Source organism: Nymphalis io, chromosome 3 (assembly GCF_905147045.1).
Source record: "Nymphalis io chromosome 3, ilAglIoxx1.1, whole genome shotgun sequence".
Taxonomy (NCBI): Eukaryota; Metazoa; Arthropoda; class Insecta; order Lepidoptera; family Nymphalidae; genus Nymphalis; species Nymphalis io.
Window position 1 is genome coordinate 10,701,927 of NC_065890.1, and position 24,304 is coordinate 10,726,230.

The 24,304-nt window shown below is 37.9% G+C and overlaps 1 protein-coding gene across 1 annotated transcript in view; it reads left to right on the forward strand.

The window, feature by feature from the left end:
- LOC126781079 (piezo-type mechanosensitive ion channel component) overlaps nucleotides 1-24,304 on the forward strand; it is a 42,529-nt gene that overhangs the window by 16,585 nt on the left and 1,640 nt on the right. Inside the window, exons 10-52 of the mRNA XM_050505882.1 lie at nucleotides 749-830; nucleotides 1,219-1,480; nucleotides 1,903-2,098; nucleotides 2,823-3,022; nucleotides 3,367-3,515; nucleotides 3,634-3,777; nucleotides 3,853-3,925; nucleotides 4,106-4,224; nucleotides 4,541-4,721; nucleotides 5,746-5,925; nucleotides 6,451-6,620; nucleotides 6,709-6,841; nucleotides 6,952-7,179; nucleotides 7,278-7,516; nucleotides 7,722-7,907; nucleotides 8,167-8,356; nucleotides 8,824-8,975; nucleotides 9,060-9,223; nucleotides 10,585-10,629; nucleotides 11,385-11,500; nucleotides 12,024-12,143; nucleotides 12,911-13,028; nucleotides 13,143-13,300; nucleotides 13,375-13,454; nucleotides 14,112-14,252; nucleotides 14,854-14,998; nucleotides 15,518-15,634; nucleotides 15,802-15,968; nucleotides 16,087-16,251; nucleotides 17,225-17,362; nucleotides 17,686-17,772; nucleotides 18,125-18,272; nucleotides 18,458-18,672; nucleotides 18,891-19,049; nucleotides 19,446-19,572; nucleotides 20,171-20,317; nucleotides 20,530-20,630; nucleotides 20,777-20,958; nucleotides 21,119-21,299; nucleotides 21,641-21,738; nucleotides 22,069-22,166; nucleotides 23,050-23,153; nucleotides 23,588-23,729. Of these exons, the coding sequence (XP_050361839.1) occupies nucleotides 749-830; nucleotides 1,219-1,480; nucleotides 1,903-2,098; nucleotides 2,823-3,022; nucleotides 3,367-3,515; nucleotides 3,634-3,777; nucleotides 3,853-3,925; nucleotides 4,106-4,224; nucleotides 4,541-4,721; nucleotides 5,746-5,925; nucleotides 6,451-6,620; nucleotides 6,709-6,841; nucleotides 6,952-7,179; nucleotides 7,278-7,516; nucleotides 7,722-7,907; nucleotides 8,167-8,356; nucleotides 8,824-8,975; nucleotides 9,060-9,223; nucleotides 10,585-10,629; nucleotides 11,385-11,500; nucleotides 12,024-12,143; nucleotides 12,911-13,028; nucleotides 13,143-13,300; nucleotides 13,375-13,454; nucleotides 14,112-14,252; nucleotides 14,854-14,998; nucleotides 15,518-15,634; nucleotides 15,802-15,968; nucleotides 16,087-16,251; nucleotides 17,225-17,362; nucleotides 17,686-17,772; nucleotides 18,125-18,272; nucleotides 18,458-18,672; nucleotides 18,891-19,049; nucleotides 19,446-19,572; nucleotides 20,171-20,317; nucleotides 20,530-20,630; nucleotides 20,777-20,958; nucleotides 21,119-21,299; nucleotides 21,641-21,738; nucleotides 22,069-22,166; nucleotides 23,050-23,153; nucleotides 23,588-23,729 (6,347 nt within the window). The remainder of the gene's footprint in view (nucleotides 1-748; nucleotides 831-1,218; nucleotides 1,481-1,902; nucleotides 2,099-2,822; nucleotides 3,023-3,366; nucleotides 3,516-3,633; nucleotides 3,778-3,852; nucleotides 3,926-4,105; nucleotides 4,225-4,540; nucleotides 4,722-5,745; nucleotides 5,926-6,450; nucleotides 6,621-6,708; nucleotides 6,842-6,951; nucleotides 7,180-7,277; nucleotides 7,517-7,721; nucleotides 7,908-8,166; nucleotides 8,357-8,823; nucleotides 8,976-9,059; nucleotides 9,224-10,584; nucleotides 10,630-11,384; nucleotides 11,501-12,023; nucleotides 12,144-12,910; nucleotides 13,029-13,142; nucleotides 13,301-13,374; nucleotides 13,455-14,111; nucleotides 14,253-14,853; nucleotides 14,999-15,517; nucleotides 15,635-15,801; nucleotides 15,969-16,086; nucleotides 16,252-17,224; nucleotides 17,363-17,685; nucleotides 17,773-18,124; nucleotides 18,273-18,457; nucleotides 18,673-18,890; nucleotides 19,050-19,445; nucleotides 19,573-20,170; nucleotides 20,318-20,529; nucleotides 20,631-20,776; nucleotides 20,959-21,118; nucleotides 21,300-21,640; nucleotides 21,739-22,068; nucleotides 22,167-23,049; nucleotides 23,154-23,587; nucleotides 23,730-24,304) is intronic.

Consider the following 24,304-nt stretch of genomic DNA (forward strand, 5'->3'; position numbering starts at 1 on the left):
AAGTTCCTGATGATGTTTTCTTAAATCGGCAATTGTAAAAAAATATATTTATTATTACCACCAAATACTATATCAAATAATAATAAACTTAGTTAATTTAAGAAATTGTGATTTGAGGCTGCGATTTACAGTAAGTTTAACTGCGCTTTAACTTTTTTTTTTTATAGAATAGGAGGGTGGACGAGCATATGGGCCACCTGATGGTAAGTGGTCACCAATGCCTATAGACATTGGCATTGTAAGAAATGTTAACCATCGCTTACATCACCAATGCGCCACCAACCTTGGGAACAAAGGAGTTTGTCCCTTGTGCCTGTAATTACACTGGCTCACTCACCCTTCAAACCTGTAAAGTATAACTGAGCTATCTTGCCTTTTCAAGGAAATTTACTAATTCACATTAGACTTAAGAATAATAATTATGTGCGACTTTCTTTGCCCGGTTCTTTTCAAGTTCGAATTAGTTTTTTTTCGAATATGAGGTTTTTTATGTTAAACAATAGAATATACCTAATCTCACAAATCAAGTAAACAGTTTGACTTTAACTGTGCGACGGTAAGTACTATAATGGAAAGAGCATTGGCAGTGGTCATTTTAGTGCTATGAAAATATCCGAGATTATAGTCTTCATATCTACAGTAAACTTGACACATATCATAATACTTCTTTTTCGATGAAATTGTAATGTAAATATTTTAATGTATATGCAAATGTACATATATCTGTGTGTAATTACATTGTTTCCAGAATCAGTAATGGATATAGAAGAGCCCACATTAATGGATGATATTGTGGCTGCTGTTGTTGATTTCTTCCAAGTATTAATCAGGTAGGCTTGTAGCATAGCACCTCAGTATCGTAATTAATTAACATGTTACTATTGTGCGGGGAGAAGAATTTATAAATAATAAATTGTATGTTGAATAGGAAGGTAGACTGGCGAACGAGCTGAGAAATGTTAGTAGTCATTTCAGCCCATACACTGCACTGCAGTGTAATTGCGACGCCAACCATTAAATGGTTACTAAGACTTAGGTGTAATGTCTTTTGTGCCTGTAATTACTCCGGCTCACAGATTCATCTTTCAAACTAACGCAGTATACGAAATTATGTTGTTTGTTTACCGAATTTATGTTGGCTATGTGGTACACGGGCAGACACAAAACCTTTACCGATATTTAATAGATAATATATATATTATTTTTATAATTGTTTAGATCTTCCTACATAGCGACAACGATAACAATGATGGCTTGGAGTATAATGTTCCACTCGTGGTTGACATTCGTGTTCCTCATGTGGGCAAATATCGTGTGGCTGTGTCAGGATCAGCGCTCCTTCATGTTGAAGACAAGTCCCGTGCTGGTTTGCTACGCAATGTTACTGCTCATCGCGCAGTACATATACGGCATGAATCTTACGGAGAACGAGCTACCGTCTAATATAACAGAAAGTTTTTTACCAATTTCTTTACTCTTTGTACTTCTTACGACCGGCGCGTATCTGGTGCAGCGCAGCGCATAGTATGCAAATTCGTTTGTTTGATATTCTCGAGGAACAATCCCTTAATTTATTTTCTATTTTATTGTATAGATATGATTTTAATGTATGCAATGTCATGAATGAATTAATAGCAACGAAAATTATTTTGCGCTGCGCTTCGTCAGACATGAGTCGGCAATTAAAGTGAATATTTAATTATATTTGTAGATGTTTCATATGGAGACTTAATAATTATTCGCAATAATATAAATATTTATGAATTGTAAAGTAATGGGTAATAACTAAAATGAAACTAAATTTTAACTCGATTCACTTCCTTACTGGAATTGCATGTAACATTTAACGTTAAATCGCCTGGATCGTTTCGCGTACAATTCTCAATTCGTGCTCGTCAGGAGGCGAACCTGCACCAGATAGGCCTGGGCCGGGAGGAGGGCGAGCCGTGCGTGCCGCTGCTGATCAAGTCGCTGTTCACGTGCATGTTCTGGGTGACGCTGCGCCAGCGCGTGCAGGAGCTGCGGCGCCGCCGGCACTCCGCCGTCGTCACCGACATGGCGGCGCCGCTGCACCTCACCGCCTCCGCGGCCGCCAGCGGTACGTACTCTGTGCATTTATACGGCCTTCTTACCGTGAGATTATATTGTAACTCTTGTCATAAACATAATTAATAATCATTGTTACCAATGTTATATTGTGATTAAAATAGTTGGTGTATTAGCAGACCACATGGACGATTCTATTCTGAGTTTTACCGTCAGCGAAGACAACATTCTAATTATATGTATATGTTTTTATTTCCTGCATGATATTTAATATAAATAATTATATTAAGGACCTACTTGTTTTTTTGCATTTCGATCTTATCAAAAAGGTTTGATGAATGGTAAACTATATTTTTTTCCTATTAATTACCACGTAATTAGCAATAAACAAATCCTTAACCTTAAACTTATCTATATATTTTAAATTTTCATAATTAATCACTAAAACAGCAATCTAAACATTTCAATCATTTTCATCACGTTTTTACAATATTTTTTTAATTATATTTTTTAAAAATTATGCATTATTAACAAAAATAATGGACCAGTGGTTCCTTAGCAGCTATTAAAAATAAGCTTCTATTCAAGTAATATTTAAATTCGATGCTTTTTATACACCTTACCGCTTACGTATTTGACGCCCTTTTAATATAATGAATATTACTTATTTAAGCATCAAACAAAATGTATAAGTTTCTTGGCTCTCTCCTCTCTACAAGTTTTATATATATACGTATAAAGATATTGAATCAAATGTCATTATCATACGACTGCAGGTGTGGACGCCTCTCGTGAAGAGGAGCGACGGTCACGCTTGCTGGTAGCGTTAGGCGAGTGGTTGCGAGCTGCCTGCGCGCGGTACTGGATCTACGTCGTGGTCATCATGCTCTTCGTGATCGGCATCACGGGTGACCGGATGACCATCTTCAGGATCATATACATGTTCCTTTTCCTCTTTTTCATACTCATGTTCCAGGTATTCTATATTTTGTCAATGTTAAAGAAAGTTAAAAATATGAGGAGAGCTTAACAGTTAACGAAATATCTTTATATAAATGGGCAAAGGCAAAACAGTTCAGTACGTTTTCTCTTCTGTCTTTTTTTGTTTGGTAGCTATTGACGAGCTTTAGTGTTTATTACCAGAAAAAAAATGTTTGAAATATGCAAAATATAAAACATACATAATGTTTTCCTCAAAATTTCAATAATATCGATAATTCGATCACCGAATGAATCGCTAGTATTTATAATTTCTACTTAATTTGGTTGTATATCCAGTTACAAATTATAATTTATTTTATTTAATAAACAATGTTGCAGATAAGTTGGTACTGGTGGCGTCGTCTGATGTACGTTTTTTGGATAACAGTGATTATATATTCAATGATCAATCTCATTCTAATATATATATACCAATTTGACAATTTTTCGAAGACGATAGAAACTTATTTGATGATCAACGAGAGATTGTAAGTATTTTATTTCAACTGATGATTTACATTATGATAATTATATATATATATATATATATATATATTTATATGGAACTAGATTCTATTTTCTATTGTTATTTTTTTCTTCTTTTAGGCAACATGATTTGGGTTTGGAGCCATATCATCGGGCAGACCTTTTCGTAAAACTTTTAACGCCCACCTTATTTCTTATCATTACTATAATGCAGGTGCACTATTTCCATAAAGACTTTATGGCATTATCCGATCCGAAAACGAGGTTAGTCAAAATAGAAGAAAAGTTTTAACTGTATACATTTTATCTGAATTATATATAAGTTATGTATCGTTTCAGGACAAATAGTATAGCTAGAGAAGTAGACTCAAGTAGACCGAGTCAAGGCGGTACTTCCACTATGAAAGATGATGTAAGTGCATCTATACCAACAGGATTTTCATACTAATTTTAATTCAAATGAACAAAAAAGAACATTTAAAAAAAGTGTATCTATTTGCCCAGACAAGGACGGCATAGATACAAATAGATTAATTTAGAAACAAGTTAGTTAAAATGTGCGAAGTTTTTAAAATATTATATCATTTAACAGCTGCCACCGCTGCCACTAGAAGGTAGACCCGCTAACGAGCACTCCGACACTGACACTGAAGTAGAGCAGTCCATAGGGACGTCCTCCTTCAATACTGCCGCTCGCCGCTCCGTGCACAGGTAGGACCGTTTGCTGACGTAATCACCGGTATATTTGAAGCAACAATTGACGAGCCGGTCGGCGTGGATGCTTGCCTTTCACGCCGAAGGTTGTGGGTTCGATTCCCACTCAGGACAGATATTTATGTGCATGAACTTGTCTGTTTGTCCTGAGTCGGGGTGTAATTATCTATATAAGTATGTATTTACAAAAGAAAAATAGTATATGTACCATAGTACGAGCTTTGTACAAGCTTAATTTGGGATCAGATGGCCGTGTGTGAAAAATGTCCAACGATATTAAAAAAGCAATGTGTAAGCCGCCCCCGGCCCGCAGGAGGTCCCCGCGGCGGGCGGCGCGCGCGCGCTGGTGCCGCGCGGCGCGCGCGTGGGCGTGGCGGCGCGGCGGCGCGCTGCGGCGGCGGCTCGGCGACTGGGCCGACAAGGCCTTCACCTTACTCGACATACATCTCATCAAGATCGTCTTCCTCTCGCTCATGCTCCTCTGCGTCTTTAATGTAAGATTATTTCGGACTCTCTGGGGTGACTCCTTTTCTTTATTATTTTTTGTATTCTTTGAAACGGCTGTTGCGGTTGAGTATGTATATTTGTTCTTATTTATTACTAAAAAGAATGTTTGCAACAATGGGTGGATAGGATCCCTGTTACTTTTTTATGCAAAAACTACTGAACGTATTTAGTTTTGGAATACCTGCCCTGCTCCCCTCACAAGCGGTTGTAACCACGGGCGAAAGCTACTAGTATATAAGTTTCTATATTGATATGGTAAAATATTTATTAATTGAATTTATTGTGTTGAATATTGCTATGTAAAAGACATTTTGTCATGTGGTATTACCGTAAGTCAGTTTTTAAAATTGCACAAGTTAAAAACGAAGGGAATTCTTACAGAATAGCATGACAACGTATTCGCATCATCGATAGACATGCGTATACAAAAATATTTCTTGCGTATTCCGCATATAGTATACATCATTAATATCAATTATTAGTGTAATTTATATTAATTTTTGAAGAATATAATTTAAGAATCCGTCTACAGACGGAAGTCAAACAAGCTTTGCCATGTTTAGGACGTGATAAATTAAATTCTGTGTCTTCTTTCGAATATCCAATCAATGATGACATAAAGAGAGGACAGTGTTCAACTAAACACTTGCTAAACAATGTTTATGAGTAAGGCTTTATATGTTAATCACTGGTGGTAGGGCTTTGTGCTAGCTCGTCTGGGTAGGTACCACCCACTCATCAGATATTCTACCGCAAAACAGCAGTACTTGATATTGTTGTGTTCCGGTTTGAACGGTGAGTGAGCCAGTTTAATTACACCTAAGATTGGTAACGCATCATCTTTGGATTAACGTTTCTTACCAATGTCCAAGGGCGTTGGTGACCACTCACCGTCAGGTGGCCTATAAGCTCGTCCGCCTATCTATTTTATAAAATAAAAAAAATTAAAATAAGATTAAAACAATCTTAAATTGAAGTATAAATGTTAATTTATGTGAACATTGTTTGCAGGTCTGCGCCATGCACGTTCCAATAATGATAATTATCTCACCGGCGCTGTTGCTAAGCTCTCGAAAGCAAAGAATATGTGTATTATTAATATCAACTTTAATTAGTGTATATTTTATGGCGAAGATGGTCTATCAGATAGAATATATAAAGCATTCATTTTTTGACGTAAATTGTACAAAGGTAAGTACGTATGGAAACTTATCTACTTATAATCAATTAAATGATGAATGAATCGAATAAATGATTTAACAGTCATGTTTTTAAAAATACCAAATAAAAGTCACTGATGCTACTCCATAATAAAAAGTACCGTTAGCACAATTGTGATAACTGCAATTAACAGAGATATAAATAAGACTATTGATGATTATAAAAGACATTGGCCCTTGTGACTATTGCATTATATAAATAATAAAATGAGCAATATTTTTTCTCATGCGTAAAGTTACAAATATATGTATATAATGGAAAGACGCGGATTCAAATTCGGGTGAGAATCGCGATATGCTTAATTTGTGTATATATTTATGGGAATTTCTTTATTTTAACTTGTAAGTTCTTTTGTCCTGACTCTTGTTTACTCTTGACTTGACTCCTGGTTTAGAGCTTATAGCTGTTTCAGCGCCATTAATACCACACGTTTTTAAATCTTGGCACTATGATGTAAAAAAATAAATAGATCATAAATAGATATAAATGTTTTAGCCAGGAGAGAACAATACACTGAATACTACAGTATACAACAACGCTGAATGGGTTGGGTTCAGTAAGGCGACGTCAAAGCGACCTCTAGTGGTGCTCTTGAAGGGCTACATTGGCCTTATCGCTCTTTTCACCTTCTATTCTCTGGTTAGGTATAGGCAGCAAACGCTCAGGTAAATCATTTTGTCATCGATCATATTTAAATGCTGTGATTAGAAAATATAATTAATTTGAATGATTTTTTGTAACATATTTTTTTAGGACCATGGGTCTCCTGCCGACTAACAAGGAGAAGATAATGTTTCCAGACGTTACTCGCGTAGATGCGGATAAAAACCTGATGCACTGCTTTAAGTATTTAGTGAACTACGGCTTCTACAAGTTCGGAGTTGAGGTATTATTTTTAATCATCTCTACCGCAAAACTACCATCGAAGCTTTCAAGTGACGGAATAAGTTCCAAAATGACGTGGAGAGCTGATAGTGAGGCGGGCGCGTGTCGCAGATCTCGCTGATGTGCCTGATGGGCGTGATCGGCTCGCGCATGGACGTGTGCGCCGTGCTGTACGCGGGCTGGCTGCTGGCGCTGGCGGCGGCGCGGCGCGCGCGCCTGGCGCGCCTGTGGCCCGCCTTCACCGCCTGCGTCACCGTGCTCGTGCCGCTGCAGTACATGCTGGCCGTCGGCTTCGTGCCGCAGCTCTGTCTGCGCTACCCCTGGAGCGGCAGCGACCAGGTGCGCCGCTCCCGCTCGAGGGCACTGACCCTCGACGATGGGTCACCGATATTGCAGAACGGACGTCTTTAATCTGAAATGAACGACATTTTTTGTAGCAAATGAAACACATCCGCACATGGCTCTTTTTACCGTACGACGACGAGCCCCCGCACGCGGTGAAGCTCATATTCGACTACTTCTTGCTTTTGTTCGCTGCGCGCCAGTTGAGAGTCTTTCGCGTTGAAAAAGTACACGGCGAATCTTACGCCGGCGGTTCCAACAGCGAGGACATCGGCAGAGACTGGGAAACCCCCAACTTTGTTAATCCAGTACCAGACTTTTTAGGATATGTCGGGTAATAACGTTTTACTCTTAACGATTTCATTTGTTTGGTGAAATAAGGCACCTTTAAGACGCCTTCTTTACTAATGGTTAATCAATGATATTATTCCGTTTTCATGAAGTTCAAAGAATCATTCATCAAAAGTTCATTTTTTATTTGAAAATTATAGTCGTTTCTTTATATATAAATACATTAGTATATATACTTTTGTTTATAGATCATGGTTAGATGTCTTGAAAAGAATGGTATTTCTGGGCATGCTGTGGGTGACCCTCGCCATTATGTTCATGACGGGCACCAACCGCGTCAATCTGTTTTCAATGGGCTACCTCATCGGTTCCTTCATATTCCTGTGGCAAGGGACAGATTTCTATTTACGTCCGAAGGAAGCAATATTGCAATGGTGAGGTTTTGTTATGTCTTACGATATTTAAAGGAATAAGATAAAAAACTTAATTTAAATTAAGGAAATTTTATATTTATATTTTTTGGTACTGCACTACAAAGTAATTAATAATTTTTCGAAGGTTTTTACATATCTAATTTCATAATATCTAACCATAAAACCGAAAGATAATAATAAATGTAAAAAGAAAGTAACGAGTTGCTTTGTATATACAACGTATAAAACAATAATAATTACTCATACTCAAATATTCTAGGTGGTCCTGGCTCCTACGCTACAATGTGTCGGTGGTGGTAGTGAAGGCGCTACTGCAGATCCCGGGCTGCATGTTCAGCTCAGTGCTGCAGGAACACGCGTGCTGGCTCGTGCAGCTGCTGGGTATCGGTTGCGTCGACAAGTTCGCCGGAGGAAACATCGCCAGGTTTCTTAAGATGCAGTATGACAAGGTATAATTCGGAATTATTGTTATAATCCTTAAATGTTCCTTAAACTGACAATTACTATTGAAATTTTTACGTATAACCCTAATTTTTATGTTAATTTTAAATACGGATATAAGTAAATGAATACCAATAAATAAGAGGAACCTCTTAAGCCTTAACATAATTAATTTTACTGGTGGTAGGGCTTTGTGCAAGCTCGTCTGGGTAGGTACCACCCACTCATCAGATATTCTACCGCAAAACAGCAATACTTGATATTGTTGTGTTCCGGTTTGAAGGGTGAGTGAGCCAGTGTAATTACAGGCACAAGGGACATAAAATCTTAGTTCCCAAGCGATGGTTGACATTTCTTACAATGCCAATGTCTAAGAGCGTTTGGTGACCACTTACCATCAGGTGGCCCATATGCTCGTCCACCTTCCTATTCTATAAAAAAAAAAAAAATAATAATATTTAATTTTTGTTCTTAGGATTCAATGTGTTCAGTTCCTCAAGAAGACATTGGTTTGGCGTGGGATGGAGTTTGTTTCGCCTTCCTAATATTACAAAGAAGACTTTTCCATAGTTACTATTTCTATAGAGTCATTGATGAAAGCAAGGCTACCACTGTCCTCGCATCTAGGTAGTCAGTTTTACCTCATAATAAGAAATCAAACTTGCAATTATTTATATGATTTGACTCGTTCTAAAAATACGGCCATTTTAGAGGTGCGGATTTAATTGAGGAACTTCGGCAAAAACAAATGAACATTCAAGAGGAACAAGAAGTAAAGATATTGGAAAAGATCAAAGTTAAAATGGAACGAATTAAAGCAAATCAGAAGAAGATACAGGGAGTTATGTCAAAGGAGCCCGTGCACCACGACGCAGGTAGTACTAGTAATATTACACTAATAATATTTTTGTTATAAAACTTATAGTTGGATATTTCGATGCTAAACATACAAAAATATAATAACTATTATTGATCAATTAAGTCTACATGTCTTAAAGGTTATTTTATTCCAAAAAAGCTATTTTAAAAGTAAAATCTTTAGTAAGTAAACGTAAATCAGTCTCTAAGCATCAGTTGCTTCCCGTGCTAACACAATAATAGAAGAGGAGGACGAAGAGGAAGATGCGACGCAGCCCGGCGAGTCGGCACAAGTGCCGCTCGTGCGAGGCGACTCCGAGGAGTCCCGTCGCGGCTACCACACGCCCGCATCCCCCTCGCCCCCTCCCTCCCCTCGTGGCTTCCATACTCCTCTGAGCGAGGCGTCCGTGCCCTCGTCCCCCGCGCGACCCTCCCTCCCCGCGCTTCCGCAACCACCCTCCCCGTCGTCCGCTCTGATGACGGTTTCGCTCGACGCGTACCTGGAGCCGCGGCGCATATCATTCGAATCCCCACCGTCGTCGGAGCTGCTGCCGCGCGCGCAGACCCCCGAGGAGTCGTACCCGGTGTTCTCTCCGCCCCCCATCCGGCGTCGACACACGGTGGCCAGCCCGAGCCTGTTGCAGCGGACCTCCATCATCTCGTACTCGAGTCGCGCCGAGCCCAACTCGCATCACACGTGTAACTACGCATTGGATTACGCGCACTTGATGATGCTTGTTTACTCTAAATTTCGAAATAATAACACGAACGTTACAATGTATTGAATTTTTCATTTTAGTTCAATTAAAATATGGTATACCAAGGACGCGAAGTCAAACGGTGTTATTATTAAGAAACATGAGTTTTTTAATACAAAATTTAACTATGTTTCACAGTTGTATATAATGTATAGCATTTTTAATAGATAAATTTATGTGATATTTTTGTCGTTAAATCTTTTTTTTATTTGTACATAGGAAGTGGTACCGTACCCGCGCCAGTCACACATAGACATAAAGGTACAGTCTATAGATAAGGGTGGAGGGTGACGGCTGGCGATTATTAATTCGTTAAAATCATATAAATTACCAACTTTGTATCCGTTTCGTTTACACGCGTACCTCCGCTTTGAAACAAACATTCACTCTCCCGGTTTGTGCCTTAACCAAATCCATGATTTACGTGTCCCCGACATGAATAATAAAACAAAGATAAACTAATGTTTGTAAACGCGCTTTAGTGTTTAACCTATGTCTTCGAATGATTGAATAAATGCCTAACAATATGGACAGATATTTTTGTCTTCTTGAAATCTGACTTCTGAACTTGAGCTTAATTGTGGTGTGAGAATGGTGTTGAGTTATGCCTTTCTTTGTAGCACGCGTGAGACCTCCGTTTAAGCCGCCCGCCAGCCATCAGAAGGGTAATGTTGCGTGAAGTGTCCCGGCTAATCTTTGACAATCTAATACTAACAGCTGTTGCTTCTCGGTACTGGTATTTAGGCAATATTGCGGCGGTGATTGACTTTTAGGTTTCTTTGTCATGAAATTGTTTTCAGTTTTGTAAAATATGTAAATAGTGAACCGCAATCTTTGTTTAAGATCGTAAAGTACGCTTGTGCACAAATTTGTTTTTTGGCTCTTAATTGCATGGATCTATATTTTCGTCACTTAAATGTTTGCATGGGGCAGTGCTTGTTTTTATTTTATTAACTCTCTATAAAATGCAATGTTTGTCTGTTATATTTTTATACGTACTATTTATCTTTTTATACGCTTTGTTCTACAAATATTAAGTTAGTTTTTCGAATTTACAGATAATTTGCATGCAACATGTATAAGATCTCAGAGAACCTAGATTTCTAAATTATTAATTTTTAGTGGTTTTTTTTTCTCTGTATTTTGTAAATGTAAATTAAATCAAAATAAGATTACATTCAGTAAATATGTTACAAAAAAAACAAGTTCATGATTTAAACTTGTGCTGGAACTTGCGCTTGTAACCTTTGCTTGAAGTCGGCAATTTACTTGTCAATTAATTTTCTGCAACATTCATTCAGTTTTTTCTTAACTTATAAAAAATATTACAGTAATTTAGCTACACCGTAACTGCATGCTAATAAGTGTCGTAGATTTAATTTTGTATACAATTTATTTTAAATACTTCATCTCTATACAGCGGTGCGTTCCGGAGACTACTACATGTTTGATGAATTTGACGATACTGACGTACATCTGAAAGATGATGAGTCCAGTTCAGACGAAGACGCACCAAAGACTATGGGCTTCGGGAAGGTAAGTCAATACGGATTTAAATTTGCTTTTGGTGCATTTTTATAAGGGTTGTTGCGGGACATGGATGTAGTTAAAGGTTGTTGATGCACGGGAGTTTGTTTGTTATTGTGATGAAATAAAATTATTGTAATGTACTCGTAATATGATATGGGATATTGTAAAGTTATCATTAAAAGTATGTAGTTTCCTTTTGCACGAAGGAAAGTGTATTTAAGGTCATGCACGTAATTAGATCAAATAACGTGCCTAGTTTTTGTAAATGTTTTGTATTGATTAACAAGTTAATCTTAAATATTACATGAACATATGTTTCAACATATTCCCCGGGCAGCTTATGGTGACTAACTAGCTTCGCACAAGGTGAACACGTACACTTCGTTTCTCGATAGAAGTCTTCGTTTTAAAGGAAGTAGATTTTTAAAAAAAATATACAACGTAGTGAATGATAGTCCAAAGTGATACAAAAGGACAAGCGATATCGAGAAACGCGGTGCACTTGTATGGAGAGCGGTGTGTGTGGCAGCTCGTGTCGACGGCCATCAAGACGGACGTGCGGCGCGCCGTGTCGCTGCGCCGCGCGTCCGCGCCCGCCGTGCGCACGCGCGCCTCCTCGCTCACCTTCCCCTTCTCCTACCCGCGCCAGGTGACTATGCGGACGGACGCCGGCCTGTAGATATATTATTGATAATTATTGAGCCATGAGTCGAGTTATCACGGGACGGGAAAATATGAAAATTTTTACTCAAAATCATAACACTGGTGGTGATATAATAGTGGTAAAGATGAATTATTTTTTTCAAATCCCCCGATTTGGAGAAAGAATAAAATAATAGTATTATCAAAAATATAAATTTTTTTATAATGTAATACAATAGTGCAGTTTAATCAAACCGACCCGGTTTGTATCCTTTGAGCAGTTTTCTTAATTTCTTGTAATTTTATTGTTTTGATTGAAAAATTTCATCTGAATGGTATTTTCCATTGATACATATTTTATTTTAATATATTTTTTATTAATATAAGAAACACCAAATTAATAACAAAAATTACCACATTAGTAGGCTAGTGTAGTGTGATACACCATTGTAGGCATTTACAACAATAAATTAATGGTAAATGTGAAATTTTTTAGGCATTATGAATATTTAATTTCGATGTAGAATCCCATATTGCCATTGGTCGGTATAAGTATTATTGTGCATGTTTTGGAGCTTTTGTACTTTGTATTTATGGCTTTATGCACTGTTGTTTTATTTTAGTAATAATTTTTATTTAAGATTTTTAGCTTATTATGAAATATATTTTTCACACTGTATTATTTTCTTATTATGTTTCTTTATTTTTTGCTCTATTTTCAGTCATATTTTTTGTGCGTTATAGAATATTGATATTTTATTGTTGTCTCCTTAGGGTCGGACAACTTCACCTCGGTCAGAGGCTGTACGGGAAGCAGACGTGGACGTAAAGATACTAGAGCAGGACCGGCCCGGACCTTCATCAGAACTAGACGAATTCGCACCGCCACCAGGTAATTCTGTTCGTTTTACTGATAATAGATTATGAAATTATTTTGTTTGATTATTTCATAGGTCTTGATTAATTCATACGTTACGTTTTTAACAAAGTGGCATATTATTTACAGAATCGGAGTCATTCATTGATAAAGTAAAGAGCTTTTTAGACACAGCTGGCGCCTTTATATCCAGTATACTTGTATCCTTGACGCGTCACCTAATGAAGTATTCGCGAGATTACAGATATGTGTCGCGTACGTTATCTTTTGAAAAGAAAAGGCTAAAGGTATGAGTAAATAAGTTATTTGTACATAATGTTATTTTAAATAAAGTATTCAATGTTTTATTTGCAATTATCAGGAGAAAGAAGGTTTCGGTATCGGGCGAAGAGAAGGTTCACAGATGATTTGGGAGCCGCTACCCGAAACTCTGTTGCATCAGTGAGTATCATATTTTTTTGATATTTCTTTGATTAACTGAAAACTTCTTTAATAATGAATTCTACATTTCATGCTTTTAAGTACTCGTATGGACAGTTTTTTATATTTTGTAACATTATTTACTTAACTGAAAATGTTATATTAGTATTTTATTTCTAGAGTACAAGTATTTAAAGTAGTAGTTTTAAAATAAACGGTAGTTGCAAATCCATCTCGTATTTAGACAGCTGGTAGTGACTAGTTACCTTTTTCGCATGCTGCCTTTACTAATAGGGAATTGGAAAGATCAAGCAACAATCTCCTTCAGCCTCCAGAGGACGTAGGGTAGGTACTTATTAATACATGCACTGTCTTGCACAAATGTAATGATTAGTATTTTAGAAATTAGCAGTAATTAGTAGAAAATCTTAGAAATTATTCCAAAACTGTTAATCAAAAGTAAACTACAAATTTGGTAGAGAATTGTGCTAAGCAAACTAAGTTTAGATGAAATTATTAGTTTACATTTGCACTAATCACTAGAAGCTCCCACTAGCGACGCCACAGTAACTAATTAGTTTAAAATAAAATGTTATCTAATAAATAATAACATGACGGAGATTATTACAAAACTATTCGGAATGGGGTTCAAAATTGATATGATGGGGGTGTTTCCAGCCGTAAGTTAAGCGATTTAAGCGTCCCGGAGATCCGTATCTTGGCGGCCAGCGTGGAGGGCGGGCTGGACGTCGCCTCGAGCGCGTCCTCCGACGACACCTCCGAACACGAGAGCGCGTTTAGCTTACAGACTACCGAAAGGTTCAGTGCCTGCCGACAGATCCTCGACTGAATTGTTACACGTTTTATACATTTTTCTTACTCTCTTTATTTTATTTACGTAAAAGTTTGAAACGGTTTTAAACAGCAGTGGAGGTTCTAAGGGAAAGTTTTGTCTGTCGCTTTTAATGGGCTTTTGCTACACATATCAACTGTTGACTGCTATGTCGATATTGCACGGCGTTTTTATTCTATTTAAATGTAGAGTTTGGTAAGTATTATCGATTAACTGCCTTGCATATAAACTTCGGTCAGCGAGTGTTTAGTTAAACACAGATTTTATTATTATTCATTTGACATTTGAAAGAAGACAGCAATGTTTAACTGTTCAACTCCAACATAATATTTATAAGTAAGGCCCTATGTTTCGAAAACACGTTCTCCTATGGATAACCTTATACTCGTATGAATTAATCTAAGCTCTTACTTGTGTTTGATATCTATTCAATGTTGTACAAATTGTACTTCTTTTTCTCTTATACACAACCTTCCTTTTTAATTCGATGTAATTTTCTTTTTTTTCGTTCAAAGCACGTTAAAAATATTAATGTTGCATGTTAATAATATAAACTTTAAATTACAGTAAGGATGTGACGACGTTGGAAGAGCAAGACGACTCGATGTTTAAGCAAGAAAAGCCTCCAATAATACATCTCATTTATGCGTTGTGGTACGCGGTGCTGGCACATACCGACATTGTCTGTTACATTATGGTGTTCATAAATCAGGTAAGTATCGTAAATATGCATAGCTTACTGCAGCTTATCTGCAGGTCGCAGCGTCTCTCATAAAACTACAGTAACAGCCTGTTAATGTCCCACTGCTGGGCTGAGAAGGTTTGGAGCTTATTCCACCACGCTGCTCCGGGTTGGTAGATACACATGTGGCAGAATTTTAATGAAATTAGACACATGCAGGTTTCCTCACGATGTTTTCCTTCACCGTCAAGCACGAGATGAATTATAAACACCAATTAAGCACATGAAGTTCAGTGGTGCTTGCCCGGGTTTCAAAATCCACACCACCATCCATCCCATCCATCCAACCCATTAACATTACGCAAAGCAGCGTGCTAAAAATAGTAAGACGTATAGGTACGAGTAAAATACATTACTAAATGTGGAACAGCAGACAACTAACGGGAGACGTATTTAATCGCTTATGCACGCTATAAATAAACGCAAGTGATTAAAAGAATAAGTATACCGTGATATGAAATAAATATATTAATAATACTTATTTTATAGATCCAGTCGGCGACGATTCTCTCCATCCCATTACCTCTTATGGTGTTTTTATGGGGAACTTTGACCATACCGCGACCAACTAAAACCTTTTGGGTTACTCTCATTGCATACACTGAGGTTAGAGATTTTATGGTGATCCATTTAATATTTTTTTAACTATTATCTTTGTATTATATTTTATAAGATATTCTAATTTAATTTATTATTTTTTTAATTACTTCAAGTTGTGTCTATGCAATAAAAATGTAATAACTGTCAAAAAAATAAGTATTTATTTATTTTAGGTCATAGTACTAATAAAGAGCATGTTCCAATTCGAAATCTTACCCTGGAACCAAAAAGCCATACCGGCCAACATGCCATTTACCGCGCCGAGAATAATCGGAATAGAGAGGAAATTCAACTATGCGTTATATGACCTACTTCTTCTACTCATTATATTTTTACATAGGTAATGTATAATTTACTTTAAAATTTAGTTGACATAATATATAAAGAACATATTGTACTTCCTTCAGTGTGTAGAAGTTTAAGATAAAGCATTTGTCTTGCGTTAAAATATATTTTAGATTCATGTTGAAATCGCTGGGGCTGTGGAAGGAATCAACGCCGGAGGTAGAATTGAAAGAGGATATGGAGTATCCCTTGAGCTCTGCTGATACCCAAATGTTGGTGGAAGGTCGAGGCGCAGAAGTCGGTCGGAAGTATCTGGAAATGCACGAAAGGCCGACCCCGTGAGTGATTACTTAAACTACTATTTTATATGTAAGTCTGGATGCATCTTGTGTTGCAACAAGCTAGCGTCGTTCAGTAGCAAACTCAGCACTTGGAAAAGATATTAGCAGTAACATCATTCACTTGCCGAAATCCTATTTCAACTGCATAAGAAAAGGCTCGTCTGCCAAAGCCTTAGGCCGGCGTTCGTTGGGAATGCTTTGCTATGTCCACTCCTGTGTGGACGCCTAAGTATATAATATGCGGGCAGACAGTAGTGCGAGGCCGGCGCCTGCTCGCAGCGCGACCGCCCTGCCCGCCGCTCCCCCTCCCCCTCCCGCGCCCGCACTCTCCGACGCCGGCGACTCTCCCGCCGCCCCCGGCCTCCTCGCCCGGCTCGCCCGCTTCGTCCACAACTATTCCCCGTGGTCCTCACAGTACACCAATATTTGTTCTAATATTAGCAAATGTTTACTAACTACAGTAACAGTAGCGTTGATAGCGACAACGTTTTATGTATGAAAAAGGAGATCGTATAATTAAGACCAAAGAAGCAATTGATATTTTGTAGTTACAAAGGAGGATCATATCCCTAGAGCAGTGTTTTCTAACCTTAGGCCATGCCCCACCTTAACATTTCTAAAAATTTTATGCCCCCCATACATAATTTTTCACCTTTAAAATTTGTTTTGTTGTTGTTAAGAAATTAATTGTGGAGTTCATTTTTAAATTGCCCTCCTTAACTATCAAATTGCCCCGCCTGTGGGGCGTGAGCCCCATGTTGGAAAACACTGCCCTAGAGTATGAAGGTTGTAATTTAGAGTTTTTATTATTTAGTGCGCATTGTTGCTAAAATTTACCTCATTAAAGAAGTAGAGAGTTTTAGTCATTTACATATTTAATAGTTTAACATAGAATTTATAGTAGTCTTTATTAAGTCATCTAAAACAATTGTTATTAGTGTTAATTTATTAATATTTATAACAAATACAGGCCCGAAGAAACGGAAACGAATGAAACATCTGAAACTCCGAAAAAGACGGTAGAACTGAGAGAACCAGAGCGAACGGATGATCGCGACATAGAACCAGAACCCGGTCCCTCTAAAGTCATGGACGATGACCATTACAAGTAACTAGTATTCACATGATATTTACGAGATATAGTGGAGATTATATCCGTTATTATTATTCTAAAGGATAATTACGCTTTATTGAGCTGCTGTATTTCAGAAAAAAGAACTATTCTTATGCCATATATATGCAAATATTTATTAATTATTTATTAATACTATTACGCTATTGTCTTTATGTACTACAGAACCTAGGTATATAAGCCAATTTTAACACCGCGAAACATATATTATAAAGTTAGCTAATAACTCATACCGAAACAATAGTTTGTTTAACGATGTTTTTTTTTTAAATATAATTTGATTTTTTTTTTTTTTTTAGTGTAAATGACGACCAAGAACCGATAATTGCCGTAGCGACGACGTTAGAGGATACGTACAGTAACTATCCTCAAGTAATCGTCCTATCGTAAGTATTGTATATTTGCATGAAAATTAAACAATTGAATCGGATGACATCACATTAACCAATATCGTAATAAAATCCTGAGAACATAGTTATATTTTTTGTCATATCACAAGACAACAGCGCAAGCACCATTATAATCAATGTATCGTTTCTCATCCGAACAGTTAGTATTTAATTTGTAATTCAATAAGTAAATATATTGCTTCAACATTTATTAAAAAAAAAAAATTGATTTTATAACAATTGTTCATAAATTGGCAAATAATTTTGAAAAATACATTTATTTAAAATTAAGAATTCTCAAAAAGTATTTGTGTAGAACATAAGAGTAACTAACATTCGTGCGGTGCAGCGTGAAGCGCTACCTGCAGCCCACGCGGCACTTCTTCCAGCGCATGTTGGCCCCGGGTGCGCGCGTGACGGCCGACATCTACGCCTACATGTTTCTTTGCGACTTCTTCAACTTTCTCGTCGTTATATTCGGCTTCGCTGCTTTCGGAGTGAGTACAATATATATACTCTCCCTCTCTATTTGTCTCCGCTTTTTAAAAAAAAAAATCATTTATCAATACGATTTTTAAGATTTCGTTATCATTAGATTTCAATTAATCTATAATTTATCTTGACAAATTAATAATAAAACGCTTGTCGGCAATATATTCCCTTTTTTGGACGAAATCCTCAGACTCACCAAGGGGACGGCGGAGTGCAAGCTTATCTGGAAGAGAACAAAGTACCGATCCCATTTTTGGTGATGTTGATTCTTCAATTCGGTCTGATAGTGATAGACCGCGCGCTCTACCTCCGCAAGTTCATGCTGGGCAAGATATTATTCCAATACGCACTCATCATCGGCGTGCACATCTGGATGTTCTTCGTGCTACCTTTCATCACTGAAAGGTTCGTTAATACATACGACATGCGATGAAATCTTATAACCTCGACGGTCTTACTTATATTTAGAAACCACTTTGATTCGTTAATTGTTTGTTTTAAATTTATGTTGGGTAATATCTTACTTTTAGATTTTTAAAAAATGTTAAAACTATAAATAATGTTTATTAATTTAAACATCGTAAGATATTTTTTGTTTTAAGAAAAAAAAATAAACATTCTAGAACGTTCAACGCTCTGTTGCCGCCGCCAATGTGGTACATGTTGAAGTGCGTCTACCTGCTGCTGTCCGCTTACCAGATCCGCTGTGGTTATCCGCGCCGTATCATCGGCAACTTCCTCTGCAAGTCCTACCACTTCCTCAACATGGTTTGCTTTAGAGGGTGAGTGGTTCTGTGATTAAGACCCTAGATTTTCTTTTACACTGCGAGGCTCTACGAAAATGGTATATGTGCAAAGGCGTTGCAAATGGTTGAAACAGCTTTGTACTAGCAACACCAGATTTACTGATTAGTAAATTAATATTGTGTTCGCACGGCTTTAATAATAATGTGTTATAAAAAATTACTTTAAAAGCAAACCCTTATATAAATACAAAATTTTAGCCAAAACATTGGAGCCGTTTTCTAGATTCACGAAAGAAATATATACAAGAATTAGATATATTATATTTTAAATTACTAATTACTCATGATATTGACTTAAGTTTCCCATTTTGTATTTGTAAATATTTATGTAATTTTTTCGTAATTAAATTAAGTATTTTTTTAATATTACAGATTCATGGCGGTGCCTTTCTTGTTCGAGTTACGCACGTTGATGGACTGGATCTGGACGGACACATCTATGACGCTCATGGATTGGCTCAAGATGGAGGATATATTCGCCAGCGTTTTCTTACTAAAGGTGAACTTTTTAATTCGACTTTACTCAGCATCATTATATGCACGTAGTTCGATAGCATTATATTACAAAACTGACTTGTCGATATAGCGGCTAGGTTATATAATCAGATTAACAGATCTGTAGCTCCATGGCTCAAATCTCGAGACAAATAATAATCGGAGTTTTGCGTCTAAAGATTAACATTATTCGCCCAAGGTTTAGTAATTATGTCGTATTACATTATGGTCGAAAAAGCCGAGATGGCCCAGTGGTAGAAACGCGTGAATCGCAACCGATGATCGTGGGTTCAAACTCGAGCAAGCACCACTGAATTTTCATGTGCTTAATTTGTGATTATAATTCATCTTGTGCTTTACGGTAAAGGGAAACATCGTAAGGAAACCTGCATGTGTCTAATTTCACTGAAATTCTGCCATATGTGTATTCCTCCAACCCGTATTGGAGCAGCGTGGTGAAATAAGCTCCAAACCTTCTCCTCAAAAAAGGGAGAGGAAGCCTTTAGCCCAGCAGTGGGACATTCACAGGCTGTTACTTTACTTTTTACTTTTACATTATGGTCGCGGTCGTTTGTACCGTCTATGTGAGTGTGTGCGTGCAGTGCTCGCGCTACGTGGAGGACGAGTTCCCGCAGCCGCGCGGCGCCAAGAAGTCCACGACGTCCAAGTACCTGCTGGGCGGCGGAGTGCTCGCCTTCGTCATCGCCATCATCTGGTTCCCGCTCGTCTTCTTCGCCTTCGGAAACTCGGTGAGCACTTCACATTCGCTCTGGCTTATTTACTATTACATTAATAACAGCGTCGTAAACGGAATGTGTTAGACAATTCTTACATTATTTATTCGCTTCAAGCATGGGTTTATAGTGTGACCGCTTATACATAAACATATAAAAAATTACTTAGTTTTTGCTTAGCTTTTGAGAATGACATTTCTGTAATATTCTTTTATTTATGTTTTAAGGTTGGGCAACCGAATCCACCGACAGACGTTACGGTGAAAATTCGTATTGGGCCATTTTTACCAGTCTACCAGATGTCGGCACAATCACACAATATAGATGTGTAAGTTTACGTTAGCATACTATCATATTTTAAATCATATCGCACATTTTCGACCAACTTACCGACCGAATCTAAATAATGAGTAGGACCGTTCATTACTATATTGTTAAAGCTGATCGTGTAATGATCTCGTAATGCTTCCCCAGCTTTACGGAGCAGGACTACACTCAGCTGAGCAACCAGTACGCGCGCGACCGCACGGCGCAGACGTTCCTGTCCAACTACATGTACAACGACGTGGCCGTGGTCACCATCAACCCCAACTCCACCATGACGTGGCAGATCTCGCCGCCCGAGCTCGCCCGCCTCGAGAGGGAGGCCGTCTCCAGTGCGTGTTTTTTTTAATACTTTAATTTAATGTATCAGCGGTAGGTTTTCCAATATTTTGTTTGCCATTTAAGAAAGAAGGCAACCTACTAATTTGACGACGTAATATAGCACAGTCCTAATTACATCCTCAAATATTATATAATACTTTATCGTTACAGATGCATCGCTTGCGGTTAAATTCACGTACGTGATCACTCATCCGAGCAACAACGCGCAGAACCCGCCCACCATAGACAACAACCGCGAGGTGCCGCTCGACGCCTACATCGACGGGAAGCGCAACCCCGAGAGGGAGACGTTGCTGAAGCTGCTCGCGGACACCGCCAAGCCCGACACTTGGTATAGAAAATCAGTTCCTATAATATCACTTCAAACGTGCTCTGTCCATTAAGCTATCTCTTAATTTTTTCTTATGAACCATTGTGGCGCAAAATATCATTTCTTTGGATCATAAATTTCGTAACATTTACGTGCATAACTCTGTGACGCGTTTATCGTCCTTGAGAAACTGCTATTAACATCAACGCACGCTTTTCTCTGATTTTTTTTAACTTGACAGTTGTTATTGTCACCTGTCACATACATTGTCATTGATTGTGAATATATATAATCGCGGGTCATTAACGGAATGTTAAAATTATATTGTAAATGTTTTAATTATACTGTAATTTATTTTATAGGCTTAATGTGAAGATGCTTTTCCCGAAATTCCTAAAAGTCTTCAATAAAGGCACCACTAAACCTGCCTACCAATTAATGCCACCAATATCGGGGACCGGTAAGTAATTTAGTCCTATCCGCTGACCACATATTTTAAACTCATATTACATACTCGAATTCATTTTAATTTGACTTCGAAAGGGCAACATATTACACATTGAATTATCATCTCTAGATAACATTTAGTTTTTTTTAAATAGTCATCATAATTCGTCGCATGTAAACTATCGATATGACAAAAAATTGATTGACGTTTACGGCCTGACACCAATGCGTTCCTCTTCACCATGACAATGCTCGGGGCGATTAAGTAACCGATTAATGATTGCATTTTTTTAGTCCTAAATAGTATAAAGTTTGAAACAAATAATAATATAATTGCCGGCAGAGCACGACGACGCGCGGTTTTACCGCGACGTGCAGCTGCGCCTCGAGCGGGAGGGCGACAGCGTGTACTGGCGCGTGCGGGAGGCCTGCCAGCAGTCCGTGAGTAGCACCTGTCATACTAGAGAGATTACTATTATATAATAATAATAATAATGTCCTCCAGACCGATTTCGGCCACGGCGCCCAATCTCAAGAGAGATTAGCCAATTACGCAGGAGATATTATAGTGCACAAGTGTGTGCGCAAACACAGGTGCACTCTCTCTTCCCTCACTCTCATAATCCGATGGGCGGCAATCCGACGCGACCGGAAAGAGTTCAGGCGCAGGACCAACGGCTTTACGTGCTTTCTGAGGCACGGGAGTGCACACACTTCCAACTTCCAGACTCCGGGCTGCTACTGAGAATTTTCAGAAAGAAAAACCCAATAACTTTTTATTAGCCCGACCTGGGAATTGAACCCAGGACCTCCGGGTCTGCGACCTTACATCAAGCCACTAGACCAACGAGGCAGTTACTATTATATATTTATTAGTCGAACTCGAAACGAAACATTCAGAAGGGATCGAGATCTGAAAATGGTTATGAAAAATTCCAGTTCCCATCAGGGGTCTATTTTGTAATTAATGAAACATATTACCACTGGCCGTCGTGGCCTAATTGCCAAACCGTTAATCAACTCATTAACTTAATAATGGGAAAAAACAATTTTTCTTACAAAAAAGGATTCTTTGTTTTTAAATCTTTTGGAAACTATTTTTTTTTGATAAGTTCGATTAATCGTCCTGTAGTTACGCACCGACGAACAGCGCAGCGACGACTATTTTTGTTTCAATAAAAATCTATCCATATTACGATGCGACTACACTATGCCTAAATATTAAGAAATTAATTTAACTGTATATATAATCATTGTGTTTAATTATAAGTCGGAGATTGAATTGATTTTTTTATCTTAATTATTTGTTAAATTGCATCAATAGGATTACCTTGCGGCGATCCCGATGAACAACTGCGATATGCTCGTCATGTACACTTTCAATGACAAACTCTTCCCGGAGACTCTCAATTTTATATCAGGGGGAGGGTAAGTACGCTTCGTATAGATGTGTAAATATAAATTAATATTAAAATTTTACTGGTGGTAGAGCTTTGTGCAAGCTCGTCTGGGTAGGCACCACCCACTCATCAGATATTCTACCGCAAAACAGCAGCACATTTTTGTGTTCCGGTCTGAAGGATGAGTGAGCCAGTGTAATTACAGGCACAAGGGACATAACATTTTAGTTCCCAAGGTTGGTGGCGCATTGGTGATGTAAGCGATGGTTAACATTTCTTACAATGCCAATGTCTATGGGCGTTGGTGACCACTTACCATCAGGTGGCCCATATGCTCGTCCGCCTTCCTATTTTATATAAAAAAAATCTAATATTTTGAATTGTACTAATATTAAAGTCTAGTTCGAGTACTTTCAATATACGACACATTGGTCACTTTTTTAAAAAATAAATTCCCTGCAGAATAATCGGCCTGTACACGACGTTCGTGTTCCTGGCGTCGCGCGTGCTGCGCGGCTTCTTCTCGGGCATCTACACCAAGATCATGTTCGACGACCTGCCAAACGTGGACCGCGTGCTGCAGCTTTGTCTCGACATCTACCTGGTACTGTGCACGTGGACTAGCTTTATATTCATTGCATTGACAATATAATCGTTATATTATATTGTCGTGTAATGAGAAATGAAATCTGTAGAAATATCACACATTATTGAACTATCGTGGCATGGGTTTTAGAGTATGACATAAAAATTAATAATGGCTAAGTTAATGGTAAGGTCCAGAAATTACCAATATTTTTATATTCACACTACCAAAATATATTCACACTACCAGTGGCGTAGCATAGGTCACTAGCACCCGGTGGGGTTCCCAAATTTATTTACAATTACAATTGACTATAATAAATTTGCGACATTTTGTACAATGCCCCAATTTTACTAACTTGAAAAGTGAAAATGACATTTGTTGACATATGAACTACATATTTATATATAAAAAAACAAATAAAATTATTTTATAATATTACATGTTACTTACAATATAATATTACTTTTTTTTACCGCCGCCTTGATATGCCGCCAAAGTGCCGTCCGGTGCGGACCGCAGCCTCCGGCCTAATGCTACGCTGCACACTACATATTTTTCTATTTTCTCCATGGACCAACAAAAAAGTTGTC